The sequence below is a fragment of the Erpetoichthys calabaricus genome, chromosome 4, assembly GCF_900747795.2.
Source record: "Erpetoichthys calabaricus chromosome 4, fErpCal1.3, whole genome shotgun sequence".
NCBI lineage: Eukaryota > Metazoa > Chordata > Cladistia > Polypteriformes > Polypteridae > Erpetoichthys > Erpetoichthys calabaricus.
In genome coordinates this window covers 194,632,447-194,650,498 of record NC_041397.2, presented here as the reverse complement: position 1 = coordinate 194,650,498, position 18,052 = coordinate 194,632,447, and the positions used below count along the sequence as shown (strand labels likewise).

At 37.1% G+C, this 18,052-nt stretch overlaps 1 protein-coding gene across 1 annotated transcript in view; it reads left to right on the top strand.

The window, feature by feature from the left end:
* The window catches only part of umodl1 (uromodulin-like 1), a 196,802-nt gene that overhangs the window by 114,908 nt on the left and 63,842 nt on the right, over nucleotides 1-18,052 (top strand). Inside the window, exons 15-19 of the mRNA XM_051926635.1 lie at nucleotides 3,422-3,559; nucleotides 6,830-6,967; nucleotides 7,701-7,838; nucleotides 16,540-16,677; nucleotides 17,366-17,503. Of these exons, the coding sequence (XP_051782595.1) occupies nucleotides 3,422-3,559; nucleotides 6,830-6,967; nucleotides 7,701-7,838; nucleotides 16,540-16,677; nucleotides 17,366-17,503 (690 nt within the window). The remainder of the gene's footprint in view (nucleotides 1-3,421; nucleotides 3,560-6,829; nucleotides 6,968-7,700; nucleotides 7,839-16,539; nucleotides 16,678-17,365; nucleotides 17,504-18,052) is intronic.

Below are 18,052 nucleotides of genomic sequence, written 5' to 3'. Positions count from 1 at the left end.
TTGTCAGTACCTTTCATGGTCGGGAGGTCATGTTGGAAGAACAAAGGATGTCTGCTTCCTGGGGTCATATATTCCCCTGATACATGGGTTGGCAGCACTCCCCTGGTTATGCTCCCATTTGTATACCTACAGGGCATAGTGGGAATTGTAGTCCAGATGGTCAGTCCTGTTGGGGTACTTGGGTACCTCCGGGGGACCTACAGGGGACCGTTGTCCCTATCTTGAAGGGGCTATTGTCTGGCCCAGAAGTGCCTCTAACATACAATGCTCCTGGGTCCAGCATAAAAGAAGTCACTTCGTCTATGTCAGAGAGGTGGAGTCAGACTGAAGAGGACAGCATGCCCAGTGGAAGTGGAAGGAGACAGAAAAGGCATTCACTTATTATATTATATTAGATGGACTGATGTAGAAACCTGTTGAGGTATTGCTAAATAGTAAAACACCTTTATTTTAACTTTGAACTGTGTTTTATGGAATTGTGGCTGGTGTTTGGAGCTTGGTGGAACCGCCTTGTTGTCATAGTACATACAAATCAAAGCACTGATCATCAAAACCAAAATTCATAGTCTAAAACAAAACAGAAAATAAAAATCCTAACAATGATTGCTTAGACTTTCCTAACTAGTACTAGTCTTTGTTTTTGGATTCTTCAGTTTTTAGTTTAGACAAAGTACTGAGTGCAGCTCTGGCATCATCCACAGCAGAGCATAATGAATTTCAAGGTGGTTATTTAGATGTTGACAAAAGGTACAATAAGAACAGAAAGGTCCATGTGGGGCCAGACCATCAATAGAGCCCCCTCAGGGATGAGTGCTTGTACTGTTACTTTATCTAATACACATGTATTAATATGGTTGAATCTAATGTAGTCTAGAAACTTGAGAAATTCACAAGCGACACTAAAATTGGAGTAATAACAGCTACTAAAGGGGGCAGCCAAAATAGCTTTAAAAGATTTGACAGACACTTCAAAAATTTAATTTAATGCAGAAAAGTTCCAAGTGCTGGAAAATGCTGACTAAAAATACATTAATTATACATACGGAAGGCAATTTCTAAAAAGACTTTTGAGGTTTACTTTGTCATAACAGTGTAATTCTCTGGCCAAGTGGCAGCATTTAAAATAGATTAAATGGAAACAAAATGTAAGAATATACTGGAAAATCTATTGAATATAAATAAAGGAACATTATTTTCAGACTGTACAATGCATTAGTGAGACATGTGGAACACCATGTGCATTTGTCTTCACCACACTACAAAAAAGAACACTTAAAGTTATACAAAGAGGAGCAACTCAGTACATCAAGGGACAAAAGGCCATGACCTGCTCTGACAAGCCCAGAGAGTTAAACCTCTTTAGTCTTAGGCAAAGAAGACAGTATGAGTCACTAATCTAGGTCTTCAAAATTCTTAAAAGAATTGACAAAGCTGAACCAGCAGAATTCTTTCAATTAAACAATGAATTACATAGTTGAGAATACCTGTGGAAATTAAGATGTAGCTGCCCTTAAAGACTAATAAAAAAGAAGAACTTCTTTACACAAAGAGTTGTGCGAATTTGGATCAAACTTCCAAGTCATGAAACCTTGACAATTTTTAAAACATTTCTGGAAGAGAAATTGTAACAATGTAGCTGTTATCTAACCAATCAAGATTGATGGACTTTCATTGCCTCCTCTCATTTGTGAAACTTCTTATATTCTTATGCCCGTGATCAGACCCAACCAATGTTGGGAATCCATGCAATCAGAAAAATTTAAAACTCAGCTAGTGTAGAGGCAGTAGGTGATAATTTTAAAGAATTAAAAAGATTAGAAAATGTCTCAAACGGTGTCATGGAAAAAAACTTTTCTCTATCTTCAAAGAAGGCAGTCACAGAGCCCAGATTAGAATGCAGAACATTTCTATATTTGCACAGAGTTATGCACAAATGTCAAAGTCCATGAAATGAGCAATCAATTAAACAATTAATCTCCTTTTATATTTCTTTCTTATTACCATCACCTTATCTAATACATAATGTCTCTGACACTTAATATGCAGATCTTTTATTACTTCTTCCAGTCAACTAAAATCACCAGTAAGTTCTGACTCATGTCGATTCTCCCATTATTCTAAACACAACTTCGTTAAGAGGGGTGTTTCATGGATTTGGATTTTCCTATTGATCTTGGCAAAATTTCATAGGAGGGGTGTATAGGCCTTCCCATCCTATTATCCCCACTTTCTGGAGGGTTGTTTGTTACTCATTTACCTTGGAAAATTATGTGGTGGCCTTCTAAGGTAGAGACCTTAAGCTTTAATTTTCATTTAGTTAACCCTTGAATTAAGTTCCATCCCTTTCCATTCATTCTGTTACAGCTTCAACAGTTGGTTGTTATGACTTATAAAGTTAAAAAATTTATTGTGCATTTTCCTGCTGAAGTACTGACAAGTTATATATTGTTTCTGGGGTATAGAATCTGAGAGACTGAGAATCTGATGTTCATTTTTGTGCATTACAGTTGCTGACAATGTTTATAATTTATTTACATTTTATTGCAAAACCATTTTGATTTTCTGTGAGCGTCGCCTCTTTAAGCCAAATGTGTCAACTGTTGCCATAGTCTGCTGGAGGATGCTCATTTGTGTTGTCAATTAGGCAATGGCATAAAGGTTGGCCCAAACATGAAACCTTTAATTGCTGTGCTACAGAACTTTCTTCTGAGATTCCTGGTTAATGAATCTGTGCTGCTGTATATTTTGACTAGAAAATGTTGATTGTGTTTAAGTTCTGATATAAGAGTATGTTTTGACTCCTGGTTATGACCAATGGCCGTTCTTTGTCATACGCATCTCTCGATCATTATCATTTTTCATTCACTGTCCCTTGTGAGTCAGTACATTGATATTATAAACTTATGACAGTGGCAAATCTGTTAAGAAATCATCGGGATCTGTGACAAGTGTTCTTCAGAAGTGGATAATTGTAAAAACCATCATGAGCAACTCACTGATTATAAAGCTAGCCTTGACAAGCCTGTTCTTTATAGGTACGATTACTTGAACGGACTAACCAAAGAACAATTAACCTGAAACTGATGTTAATGCTAAGCATCAGCATGATACCTCTAGCGACATGGTGTAGATATTTGACTGTTCATGCCTGGCATGTCCTGTTAATGTTATGAATTGAATTCTGTGTCTCTATTATACAGTAAATGGTATCTGCTTATTATAATATAAAGCACAATTTCCTCCACTCCTTCACCATATTTTTTCCAATATTTGAACTTAGATTGGATGCTAGTCATTTATGTCAAGTAGTATATTTATAGAGGCAGGAAATGTACTCTTTCTCACTCGCTATGTTTAATTTGGAAATCTGCATAATAAGTATCTTTAGACCTATTCCTAACTTGATGCATTTACTCAATAGATTATGACGAGTGTTCACAAAATACCCATGACTGTTCTGCTAATGCAATGTGCCTGAATACTTGGGGGTCTTTTAAGTGTCAGTGTAAAGAAAACTTTCAAGACATGTACCCAGAGAGTCCTGGAAGAATCTGTCAAGGTATGTCAGTTTTGCTTAAAATAATCCAATGGATATTGCTAATAATTTAATATTTTAGCCCTATAATAAGTAGCAAAAACACATAACTGTTAATACCTTTCAAATGGGGGTGGTCTAAAATTACCATTGGTCTACGGTTGTACTGTATGAACATATTTTGATTCAGGAAAAAGGAAAATATTCTAAAAATTAATTCATACATTTCCATGCCTACTTAATCCAATTTGGGTTCAACAGCATTGGGAACAAGGTGCCTAAACTGGGCACCAGGTCACATTAGGGCAACACACACATTCACGTGGCCCATTTGAAATCACCAGTAAGCTTAATTTGTATGCCTTTGGGAATGAGGGTGCAAAGGAAAGTACCATGAGAAAAGCCCACACAGACTCAAAGAAACATTTATGCCTCTTATTTACAACACACACAACACATCCAAGGGGGGAAAATGACAGATTCTCCAGTAATGACACCTCTGTTCAGAGATAGATAGATAGATAGATAGATACTTTATTAATCCCGATGGGAAATTCACAATGAATTCATGCTTCAACGTGGGACCCATGCACTGTACACTTTCTTATTAGCTTTGATGTGTGTTGACAATGATTCTTAGTATGTCTCCTCATGATGTCTTCTATGCATTGGGCTTTTGAAATGCCATTTTTGCTGAACTCCCACAGTGTGCAATACACATAGTGCAGAATGCAGCTGCACGAATTCAAACTCATACCCCTGTTCACTTCCTGACTTGAGGACCATCTCTGCAGAATTATTCTCCTCAAGTGTATGCTGCTTTTCTTTGTACAGAGGTATGCTTTCATAATATTCTCCTATTTCCTAGTATAAATATATGTGTATAATTTAGAGGATGATCTTATATCACCAAGTTTCATTTACAGTATGTCCAACCAATCATCTTTAACTCAGCCTCTGACATCATAAATCAGGAAGTGTATAAAAAGTATACCAAATCCTTTGCTTCAATTCATTCAAAAATGCAGGCGGAACCTTTCAAGCTCACATATATAAAACAAAATCATCATTTAAATTTATAAAGAAGACAGTTTTTTTATATTTAGACATGTAAAAATTTCTGCAAAAACATTCAAAAAGTCTTCAAACAATGGTGAAGGGGGCATATGAAAGTTTTCAGACACTTTCCATTTCTGTACACTTTATTGTGTTGTAGGCTTTATTTTAAGCGGATACATTTGACATTTTGCCCATCAGTCTACACTCAATAAATCATAATGACTTAGAAATAACATGTTTTCAAAAAGGTTTGCAAATTCATTAAAAGTCAAAAATTGAAATCTCTCATTTATTTAAGTATTCAGACCCTTTGCTGTGGAACTGCAAATTGCAGTCAAGTGCATCCTGTTTAATTTAATTTTCCTTGAAATGTCTCTAAAACTTGATTGGAGTGTAGCTGTGGAAAAATGAATTGACTGGACATAGTTTTGAAAGGCACACATCAGTGTATATAAGGACCCACAATTCACATTGCAGGTCAGTACAAAAACCCAACCATTAAGTCCAAAGAACTCTCTGTAGACCTCCACAATTATCATTGTGGTGGGGCATAGATTAGGGCAAAGGTATAAAACCATTTCTCAGGCTATGAGTTATTCCAGGAGACAGTGGCATCGATAATTGAGAAATGGAAGAAGTCTGGTATCACCAGGACTCTTCCTAGAGTTGACCATCTGGACAAACTTGACAAGAAGAGTCTTGGCCATAGAGGTGACCAATAACCCAATGGTCACTCTAACAGAGCTTCAGAAGTCCTCTGCTGAGATGATGGAACATGTCTGAAGGATGTCCATCTTGGCAGCACTGTATCAATCAGGTGTTAATGGTAAAGTGACTAGATGGAAGCCACTCTTGAGTAAAAGGCCTAGCCTGGAGTTTGCCAAAAGGTATTAAATTGACTCTAAGAGAATGAGAAGGAAGATTATGTGGTCTGATGAGACACAAATTGAGCTGAACTTCAAGCACTATGTCTGGCAAAGACCAGGTGCTGTTAATCACCTGCCTAATACTATCCACTTGGTGAAACATTGTGATGGCAGCATCATGTTATGGGTGTGCTTCTCAGTGGAGACTGGTCAGAATTGAGGAATGGATAAATGCAGCCAAATAGAGAGGGGTCCTTGAAAAAAATCTGCCATACAGTAGAGTGCACACAATTTCAGACTCGGACAACAGTTTGCTTTTCACAACACTGGAGTGGCTTCGGGATAAGTCTCTGACTGTCTTTGAGTGGCACATAGAACATCTGTGGAGAGATTAAAAGATGGCAGTTTACAAATGATTCCCATTCAATCTAACTGGGCTTGAGAGAATCTGCCAGGAAGAATGGAATAAACTGTCCAAATCCAGTTGTGCAAAGCTTGTAGAGACTTAATACAGAACATTCAAAGCTGTAATTGCAGACAAGGGAGCTTCTACAAAGTACTGAATTAAAAGTCTGAATACTTACTTGAATGGGAGATTTCAATTTTGATTTTTAGTAAATTTGTAAAAATTTCTGGAAAAATGTTTTCACTTTGTCATGATGAGTTATGAAGTGTAGATTGAAAATCAAATCTACAACACAATAAAATGTGCAGAAAATGAAGGGGTCTAAATACTTTCTGAATCCACTGTACTTTATAACCCAGTCCACCCTAATGGAAATGTCTGTGGCCACTCTTATCTGGATTATTTACTAAAACTACAACAATCCAAGAGGGGAAAATAAGACAAATTCCCAATACTGGCATCCTTGCCTGAGTCTCAACTTGGAACCTAAGCACTGTACACTTTCTTTTGTAGCATGATATGTGTTAAGAATAATTCTTTGTATGTCCCCTTTCATAAAACATAACAAGTCCAAGGCACTCCCTCTAGACCTCTGCTGTCAAATTGTGTTGAGGCATAGAAATGGGCAAGAGTATAAAACATTTCAGAAGCTCTCCGTGTTCCCAAGAACCCAATTGTCACTGTAACAGAGCTTCAGAAGTCCTCTGCTGAGATGTGAGAACCTGTTGAAAGGATAACTATTTCAGCACTTTGTTAATGTCTGGGGTGTGCTGTGCTCTTATATATCCTAGCTCACCCTAATGAACATATGTTAGTCATCTCATCACCCACAATACATCCAAGGCTGAAAATTACAGATTCCCAATACTAGCAAGTCCTGTTGAGGCTTGTATTGGGACCCAAACACTGTACACTTTCTTAATGTGTCTTCTCTGCAAAAGTGACCAGTTATTTCTTTTGTAGATGTAAATGAATGTGAAGCAGGAAACCACACATGCTGTCCAAACGCTGTTTGTGAGAATACAGTTGGTGGCTACCAGTGCAGTTGTATAAATGGCTTCAGAGACGCAAATTCCAGTAATCCGGGCAGATATTGTGAAGGTAAAACATTAAACATATCTTAGAATTGTGGTAAAAGAATTCTACACTGGACTCCTGCAATGACTTTCTGTTCCACCATTACAAAGAGTACAGAATGCAGTTGTATGGATTCTCACTCAGAACTCCTGTTCACTTCTTTTCTTGAGTACCATCTTTGTGGAATTGTTCTTCCCAAGTGCATGCTGATTTTCTTTGACCTAAGACATGCTGTTGGAATAATCTCCATTATCCCAGTATTCATGTATGTATTCTGTATTCACCTTAAGGAATGATCTGTTGTTATCAAATTGTATTTAAAGTAGTTTCAAGTAATTAGCTTTAAACTAAGCAAAAACTTTGAAGGTTGTATGTGAAAAAGGTCATCATTAAAATTTATAAAGTAACCTGGTATCTTTAATGTGTTATAAAAAGTTTCAAATTTTCTGTAAAAACACTAAAATAGTTTTCAAACAAAAGGGGTGAGAGAAAGAGAGGGTCTGGAGCAGCTTTGTGATGGGTGGGCTGGCCTACCGTAATGGAAGCATGTGAAGACTCTCACATTGGGATTATTTATTAAACCTACAACAAATCCAAGGTGGAAAATGACAAATTCCCAGTACTGGCATCCCTGCCTGGGCTTTAACATGGTACCGTACACTTTCTTTAGAATTATTAATGGAAGTTAACAATAATTCTTAGTATGTCTCCTCTGTAAAAATGGATTTATTGAAGACCTTCTGTTTTTTATTCGTAGATATGAATGAATGTGAATCAGGACACCACACATGCTGTCTAAATGCTCTTTGTGAGAATACAATTGGTGGCTACCGCTGCAGTTGTAAAAATGGCTTCAGAGACACAAATTCCAGTAATCCAGGCAGACACTGTGAAGGTAAAATTTGAAGCATGTCCTAGAAATGTGTTAGAATGGTTATATCCATGATGTGTATTTTTTGGGTAGTTAACCTTATGAAACCTTGCTTGAGTACCATCTCTGTGGAGTTGTTCTCCGCACGTGTATGCTGGTTCCCCGTGTCCTAAGATATGTTGTCAAAATACTCTGCATTATCACAGTATTCTCCTTAAGGAGTGATCAGATATCATCATGTTTTATTTATAGTACCATATCAGATTTAAGCTCACCCCCTAATATCATAAACAATAACATTTATTTCTCTATCATGTCATACAAAGGATGTACCTCTAAATGCTTTACATGATGGGAGAGAAGTCACATGCAAAGAAAAAAATTCAAATTAGATAAGAATAATAATCAGGTGATTATTATTGATCAGAGGGTGGTGGTGCAGAATGCCACTACAGGAAAAAAACAGAAAACAAAACAGACAAAAGAAAAAAATAACCACGATTGCAGGAGCTTTTAAGAGTATAATAATTCATTCATATTAAGTTTATTAAGGCTAGAAATAAATTTTAGATGCAAAAAAGCCAAATCAAAAAAAGTGAGATTTTAGGATTTTTATAAAGTGATCCATGGTGTTGGTCTGGCATATTTCTATTGGTAATGTATTCTAGAGTTTTGGTGCATAACAGCAAAGAGCCACCTCACCACTTCTGTTATGCTTGGCTCTTGGAATAATAAGCAGACCACCATTAGAAGATCTAAAGTTACAACTTGAAATATAGGGGGGACAGGTGCTCCAAAATATAGAAAGGAGCAGGATTGTTAAAGGCTTCATACACCATTAGAATTAGAATTAGAAGTCATTGTCATTGTAGCAGTAAATTCTTAAGGACACAGGTAAGCAATGTAATGAAGCTAACATTGGTGAGATGTGCTCAGATTTGTTTTTTCAGACTAAGATTCTTGCTGTTGCATTCTGCACTAATTGCAACCGATTGATGGCTTTCTTAGGTAGTCCTTTTTGGAGTGCATTACAGTAATCTATCCAACTAAAAACAGAAGTGAAAATTAATTTCTCAGCATTTTGCAATGTTATAAGAGGCCTAACTTTGGCAAAGTTCCTTATATGTAAATTTAAGCCTTAGTAACCTGGTTCATATGCAATTTAAAGTTTAGGTCAGAGTCTATGATTACACCTAAATTGATTAACTCTGCCTTGAGTTTTAATGCTAAGGGATCAAGTTTATTTCTAAAACTCTCATTATTTCCATTTTTACTATCAACTTAAGATTTCAATTTTTTCCTTATTTAGCTTGAGGAGATTACTACTCAACCACTCAGAAATACGAGACAGACATTGGATCAGGGGACTCAGAGAGTAAGAGTTATCAGGTGGTACAGATAGGTAAAGCTACATGTTACCTGTAGAGCTGTGGTAGTTTACCTTGTGTTTTGAGATAACCTTGGCTAATGGGAACATATAGATAGATTAAAACAGGAATTACCTGAAAAAGTATGCCAAACATATGATTGAACTATGAAAAATATCCTTGCAAAAATCATGCAAAACTTTGAAGATTGCAAATTGTTGTCGGACAAGGGAATTAAAGACTCCAAAATGAAATGTTGGGCACCAACTGGGTTGTCCCATCTAATTAACAGTAGTTTAAAAAAAACAAGCACATTTTGGCCCAGCAAAGGTTTAAAAAACAAAGAAACTCAAAAAATAGCCTGGGGAACTCCATCTGGTGAACTGCTCTGTCCAAAAGAAAGATGCCTCCTTCTGGCATCTCCTTTATAGGAGTTTAACCAAAAGGGGTGGAGTCAGTTGCCCCCATTGGGTGTCTTCTCAGCACTTTACTGGGAAAGTGAGATGACATCATTAGTGACAGCACCTCCTCTCGTCCTAGAGTGGTGATACATACATCAGATGAACCCAGTAAGTGATCCTCCAATGCACATATGTGACAACACATAAAATGGTCATCATTGAAATCTCAACAGTAATGACGTTTCTTTAATCTGCAAAAAGTATTCAAAACAATTAGAGAGAGATGGGGATTGTGGTAGGTTTTTAGCACTATGCCATGAAGTCCAAGGAACTCTACAGACCTCTACAGTCAAATTGTGGCTTGGCATAGATATGGGCAAGAGTATAAAACATTTCAGAAGTTTTCCGTGTTCCCAAGAACCCAATTGTCACTGTAGCAGAGCTTCAGAAGTCCTCTGCTGAAATGTGAGAACCTGTTGAAAGGATAACTATTTCAGCACTTTGTTAATGCCTGGGGTGTGCTCTTAAATATCTTAGCCCACCCTAATGGACATATATCAGTTATTTCGTCATCTGCAACACATCCAAGGCTGAAAATGACAGATTCCCAATACTGGCAGCCCTGTCTAGGCTTGAATTGGGACCCAAGCACTGTACACTTTCTTCAGAATAATGGGTGTTAATAATAATTCTTAATATGTCTTCTCTGCAAAAAAGTGACCATTTGTTTCTTTTTTTTAATATATTTTTATTTTATTAATTTTCATTGTAATCATTCCATACAAACAGATCAATTTATAACCCAACAAAATTGAAGACAAATCAAACCCCACCCCTGAGAAGGAGAGCTTAGCTAAAGGAAAATTGCTTAAGGCTTTTTAATAAGGCAACATTAAACAAAAGAAAGGGAGAAGTAAATATATATATAAATAAGAGATGGAGAAGGGAGTTAAATGCAGTAATAGTTATTTCTCTTATTCTAAAATAATATTGATTAAATCCTGCCAGGTTTTGAAAAAATTTTGTACAGATCCTCTAACTGAGAAGTTGATTTTTTCCAATTTCAAATAATATAAAACATCGGTTTCCCACTGACTTATAAGAGGAGAATTAGGATTCTTCCAATTTAACAAAATAAGTCTGCGTGCCAAAAGTGTAGTGAATGCAATCACCGTTTGTTTGTCCTTCTCCAATTCAAGTCCATCTGGAAGAACACCAAACACAGCTGTTAATGGGTTAGGAGGGATTGTGATACCAAGGCTGTCAGAAAGGCACTTAAAATTTTTTGTCCAAAATGATGTTAGTTTGGTGCAGGCCCAGAACATGTGACCCAGTGAGGCAGGAGCTTGGTTGCAGCGTTCGCAGGTTGGATCCTGCCCTGGAAACATTTTGGACAGTTTTAAGCGAGACAGATGAGCTCGATATATAATTTTTAGTTGAATAATTCTATGCTTTGCGCATATAGAACTCGAGTGAATTCTCTGCTTTGCTACCTTCCACTCCTTTTCTGATATATTGATTAAGAGATCTTCTTCCCAATGTCCTCTTGGATCTTTGAAAGGTAGGGACTCTAATAAGATTTTATATATTGCGGAAATAGTATTTAATTCCTCGAAATTGAGCAGTATTTTTTCCAGCATTGTGGAGGGTGCAAGGTGGGGGGAAATCGGGCAATTTCTGTTTAACAAAATTTCTAATTTGAAGATAGTGAAAGAAATGTGTAGCTGGGAGGTTGAATTTTGAACGTAATTGTTCAAAAGATGTAAATATGTTGTCTATATAAAGATCTCTGAGCATTTTAATCCCAAAACTTTTCCAGGTATTAAAAACTGGATATACTTGCGAAGGTTGAAAGAGGAGGTTCTCTTGCAGAGGTGCCACTGATAAAAGATTTTCCATCTTAAAATGCTTTCTAATTTGGTTCCATATTCTGAGTGAGTAAAGCACAATTGGGTTATTAGTATATTTGCGATAACTTTCATTTATTGGAGAGCAGAGCAGGGAATATAAAGAAGTACTACAGGATTTTACTTCTATTGCGGACCAAGCCTGTGTATGTTCATTTATTTGTGTCCAGGTTTTTATGGCTTGTATGTTTGCTGCCCAGTAATAAAACTGAAAATTAGGTAAAGCCATGCCACCTTCTGCCTGAGGTCTTTGTAGGGTCGCTCTTCGGATACGTGGGTGTTTTGAGTTCCAAATGAATGAGGTTATTGTTGAATCTAACTGTTTAAAAAATGATTTATTGATATATATTGGAATGTTTTGAAATAAAAAGAGAAGTTTAGGAAGGATATTCATCTTAACAATGTTAATTCTTCCGGCTAGAGTGAGATGAAGGGTTGACCATCTATGCAAGTCTTGCTTAATTTTTTCCATACAGATGCCAAAATTTTGTTGATAAAGAGCTTTATGTTTACTTGTGATATTTACCCCAAGGTATTTAAACTGATCTGCTATGGTAAAAGGTAAGGTGTCTAATCTAATATTATATGCTTGTGAATTCACTGGAAAGAGTATACTTTTATTCAGATTAATTCTAAGACCAGATATCTTTTGAAATTCTGTTAGTGCTGTTAAAACAGCAGGGACAGTGTTTTCTGGGTCTGATATATATAAGACCATATCATCTGCATATAGAGAAATTTTCTGTTCCAGTCCTTCTCTGACAATCCCCTTTATCTGATAAGAATTTCGGCAGTGAACCGCCAGTGGTTCAATAGCAATTGCAAACAACAGTGGCGACAAGGGACATCCTTGTCTGGTACCACGTTCTAGTTTAAAGTAGTCTGAGCAAATGTTATTAATACAAACTGAAGCTTCTGGATTGGTATACAGTAGTTTGATCCATGCACAAATATTCGGGCCAAACCCAAAGTTCTCCAATGCAGTGAAAAGGTAATTCCATTCAATCATATCAAATGCTTTTTCTGCGTCTAATGATAGTAATATCTCTGGGGTGTTTGATTTTGCTGGTGAATATATAACATTAAACAGGCATCGGAGATTTGAAGATAGGTGTCGGCCTTTAATAAATCCAGTTTGATCTTGTAATATTACCGAGGGCAGCACTTTCTCCATCCTTCTAGCTAGGATTTTTGAGAGTATCTTAACATCATTATTCAGGAGTGAAATTGGTCTGTATGATGCACATTGTAACAAGTCCTTATTTTGTTTAGGAAAGACGGTGATTAATGCTTGTCGAAATGTTTGAGGTAGTATTTGGTTGTCTCTAGCTTCTGTAAATGTTGCCAATAAGAGGGGAGCTAGCTGAGTGGAGAATTTCTTATAAAATTCTACGGGGTAACCATCAGGGCCTGATGATTTCCCGCTTTGTAGTGACTTTATAGCGTCTAGTAATTCTGTTAGCGTTAGAGGTTTATCCAGTTCCTCAGCACTTAAAGCATCTATTTGTGGTATCTGTGATGTATCCAGAAATGCATTAGATTATGTGTTGTCTTCTTTGGGCTCAGTAGAATATAAAGACTTATAATAATCTCTAAATGTGTGCATTATTTTATTATGGTCAATGATTTCTTCTCCATTCTTGTTGGTGATTACTGGTATTGCATTGTGAACTTCTTGTTTGTGAATTTGTTGAGCTAAAAGCTTATTAGCTTTTTCTCCGTGTTTAGTAATGCTGTCTAGACTTATAAATAAGTTGCTCAGTTTCTTTAGTTGTTAAGATGTTAAGTTCTGTATGCAGGGCCTGCCTTTTCCTGTGGAGAACTTCATTTGGACGCCTGGCTTGTTCTTCATCTATTCTAGTAATTTCACTTCTTAGCTCTGACACTTTCTTGGTTTCTAATTTATTTCTGTGGGAAAGATATGAAATAATCTGTCCTCTTAAGAAGGCCTTTAGAGTTTCCCAGAGTGTTCCTGCAGAAACCTCTGTGGACGTGTTTGTCTCTAGGAAGAAGCTGATTTGTTTGGATATAAATTCTGTGCAGTTCTCGTCTGCCAATAAAAGAGGGTTAAGACGCCACCTGCGAGGTCAGTGTGAGGGGCTTAATGATTTTAGCTCCAAGACTAGAGGGGCATGGTCAGAGATAACAATTGTGTCGTATTTGCATGCTTTAATTGTAGGCAGGAAATTATTATCTATAAAAAAAAATCCGTTCTTGAGTAGCTATAATGCACTGGTGAGTAGAATGAATATGCTCTTGAGTTTGGGTTAAGAAACCTCCAGGGGTCTGATAAGTTGTGATCATTTAAAAACTGTGTAATTATCTTTGCAGTATTAGATGTCGTCCCCCCTGTCACAGGAGTCCTATCTAAGAATGGGTTTAAAACACAATTAAAGTCCCCAGCCATTATAATTTTATGGTTGGTCTCATCCGTTTATAGGAGATGGTCGTCTGAAGCAGAGCTCCGCTAGCAGCGGCTTTATTTTCCCACGTATTTCATATTATTTAGAGGTATCCTGTATTTAACCCGACCAGGGAACTTCCACTACAATATACAAGCATGAGTAACAAGAAGAAAAGTCAGAAAGAACCAGAAAAGAAACTTAAAGCTGCATCAAAGTCTGGACAGACTTCCGGCCTGAGTGCAAGGTATGGCCTCACGGAGACTGACCTGGAACAGGCAGACGAATGCGCAGATTTCCTGGGACCCCGCTCCATTGTATTGTCTCCAGTCGAGAGTGAAAATGGGAGCGAAGGTGCAAGTGATACAGGTCGCGATGGATCGCCGATTTCTGAGGATCATTCGAGACTAGAAAAGGCCCTGCAGGATGTGCTCTCATCTACTCATCGCGAGCCTGCAGCATCTGCTGTAACAGGAGCTGCATTTCCACTCGCGGAACACGAAATCCGAAGCGAACTGTCCGAACTGAAAGAGATGATCGCTACACTGGCCACTGCCATGGTTACGGCCATAAATGAGCTTAAGAAAGATAACAAGAATGATCTTAAGAAGGTGACAATTGAGCTCAAGAACGAGCTTAAGAAGGATAACAAAGATAAGGAAACGCGTCTATTTAAACATTTTGACGTGAACTTTAAAGGCATGTTGGAGAATTTAGTGGAACACATCGAAGAAACTAATTCCAAACTGAAAATGCTTGCTGACCAGATTAATGATGTTTCAGATCAGCTGGAAGACGTTAAGCAGGGACTCACGGCTCGAGTTGAAACAGCGGAACAACTGGCATCTAATGCCGATGAAAAAGCCACAGCTGCGAATTCCGAATGCAAAAAACTTGGAGACAGACTTGCAGCCCTGGAGGATGGGTGCAGAAGAAATAATATAAGAATTGAGGGTATACCTGAGAAACGTGAAAGCTCAAGCTCAAGCCCAGTGAAATTTGCAGTAGAATTACTGTCTAAAATAATTGGAGATGACTTTAAACTCGACATTGAGATAGCCACGGCTTATCGCACAAAGATACCAAGCGCCTTCAAACCTAGGTCTTTTATTGTCCGCTTCGAGCGACTATGATGTAAGCTTGATGTGATGGCACTTCTCAGACACAAGCAAGAGATTATATTCGAAAATAATCTTATTCGTATTTTCCCCGACTTCTCACCATCAACAGCTGCAAAACGCAGAGCCTACATTGACATTAAAAAGTTGCTAAGGAAAGCTGATATCAAATACAGCCTCTTGTATCCCGCCAAACTGAAAGTGGAAGTTCAAGATCAATATTATATTTTCCTAAGCAAAGAAGAAGCTGAAAAGGAACTAAAGAAGCTGTTTCCGACACTTTTTTGAAAGTTAATAAGGAGCCGTATTCTATCAAGGCATGGGAAGGACCTATGATCTGCTCTCTAGATCTATGTTTAAAGAGACTGGTATTATAATTATACATCCTTTTCTTTATCTGGACTTTATATGTTTATGTTTTAATTAGAGTTATAGAGTTATAGACGTGAGTGTGAAAATGTGGAAGTAATTAAAGTAGGATTCGTTTTTTTTTTTTTTTTTTTTATTCTACTATACCTTAAAGTAGACTGTTTAACATCATACCCTTGGTTTATTGCTTTTTCTACTATTTATACTATTACCATTATACTATTACAGTAGGAATTACCAGGTTTATCCTAGACTAGTTTTTAAAATCATTCCCAAGGTTGATTCTTCTTCTTTTTTTTTTTAATCTTAATATCTTAACTTAAAAGCGTTGAAGATTATTTCAAGCTTAAATACTGTTAATGATAATATTTTCGGCAGATAGTATTAAGAATTTAGCTGCAAAAGATATCTCTGTTTTAATTCTCTAACGCCGCTGCAGGGTGGGGTTTGTTTTGTTTTGGATGTGCTCTGTCTCTTCGTATGTCAGAGGACTGGGACATCGCGAAGTGGGATCTAGCCTCATGTGGGGAGGCAAAATGGGGGGGTGGGGGGATAAAGGGGGGAGAGAAGGAGAGCAGGTTATATCTAATCTATTCTTGTAATCCTTATAATTTTAAATATCAATGCAACAATAGGCTAAAATGCAATAACTCATGGGGAATCTTGAAACTAAGATTAAAACTGCCATATTACCAATTAAAACTATAAAATGACATTAAAAACTCAGAATCAATGTCTCCATGATGGGACAGTTAACTTTGTGAGCTGGAATGTTAAAGGCCTGAACCACGAATTAAAGAGAAAGAAAGTATGCTCTCACCTAACAGGCTTAAACGCTAAAATAGTATTTTTTACAGGAGACCCACTTACTAACCAAGGATCAGTTCAGACTACAAAAAGACTGGACAGGCCAAATGTTCCATTCTAGCTTTATAAAGAAAACTAGAGGGGTGGGAATTCTCATACATAGAACAGTTCCATTTGTAGCATCAGATGTAGTATCGGACCCTGAAGGGAGAATATGTGATGGTCATGGGCAACTTATATAACAGTAAAATGATTTTGATAAATGTTTATGCACCCAATGTTGATGATAAGGAATTCATGCAAAATCTATTTGCATCCATTCCCAATGTGAACACCCATTTGTTTCTTTTGTAGATTTAAATGAATGTGAAGCAGGAAACCACACGTGCTGTCCAAATGCTGTTTGTGAGAATACAGTTGGTGGCTACCAGTGCAGTTGTAAAAATGGATTCAGAGACACAAATTCCAGTAATCCAGGCAGATATTGTGAAGGTAAAACATGAGACACACCTTAGAATTGTGGTAAAATAATTCTACACTGGACTCTCACAATGTTCTGTTCCACCATTACAAAGAGTAGAGAATACAGTTGCATGCATTCTCACTCAATACTTCTGCTTATTTTTCGTCTTGAGAACCATCTTTGTGGAGTTGTTCTCCTCAAGTGCATGCTGATTTTCTTTGACCAAAGACATGCTGTCAGAATAGTCTCCATTATCCCAGTATTCATGAATCTGTGCACCTGAAGGAATGATCTGTTGTTATCAAGTTTTAGTTAAAGTAGCTTCAAGCAATTGGCTTTAAATGTTCTTTGTAAAAAAAGTCATCATTGAAATGTATAAAGTAACCTGTTATAAAAAGTTTTAAATCTTGCAAAAAACACTACAAGAATTTTCAAACAAAAAGGGAGAGAGAGAAAAAGGGTCTGGAGTAGCTTTGTGATGGGTGGGCTGGCCTACCTTAATGGAAACATACGAAGACTCTCACATGTGGATTATTTACTACACCTACAACAAATCCAAAGGGGAAAACGACAGATTCCCAATACAGTTATCCCTGCCTAGGCTTGAACTTGGGACTGTACACTTTCTGTAGAATTATTGATGGGTGTTAAAAATAATTCTTAGTATATCTCCTCTGTAAAGATTGACTTATTGAAGACCTTTTGTTTCTTTCATAGATGTAAACGAATGTGAAACAGGACACCACACATGCTGTGTCAATGCTTTTTGTGAGAATACAGTTGGCAGCTACCGCTGCAGTTGTAAAAATGGCTTCAGAGACACAAATTCCAGTAATCCTGGCAGATACTGTGAAGGTAAGATTTGAAGCACTATGGGAGAACGGTTCTATCCATGATACATCTTTTGGGGTAGTTAATCTTACGAAATCTGGCCTGAGTGCCTCTTTGTGAAGTTCTTCTCAAATGTATGCTGGTTCCCCTCGTCCTAAGATATGTTGTCAGAATACTTTGCATTATCACAGTATTCACCGTAGAAAGATCTGATATCATCAAATTTCATTTACAGCACCTTATAGCTATCAGCTTTAAACTCAGCAAAGAATGTAGCTCATGCAAAGGATTTACCACAAAGTGGTTTACAAGATGAGAAAGAAGTAGTTACATGCCAAGAAAAAACTTAAAATTAGGTAAGAATAATAATCAGATGGTTATTATTGATCAGTGGGCAGTGGTGCAGAAAAGTAAGTGGTGGTTATCACTGCAGTTGTAAAAATGGCTGCAGTGACACACATATTAGTAATCCTGGGAAATACTGTGAAGGTAAAATGAGAAATACATCCTAGAACTTTGGCAAAATTGTTGTCTCACATTTCTTTTGATATCAAAATGTTATGAATATTTCTA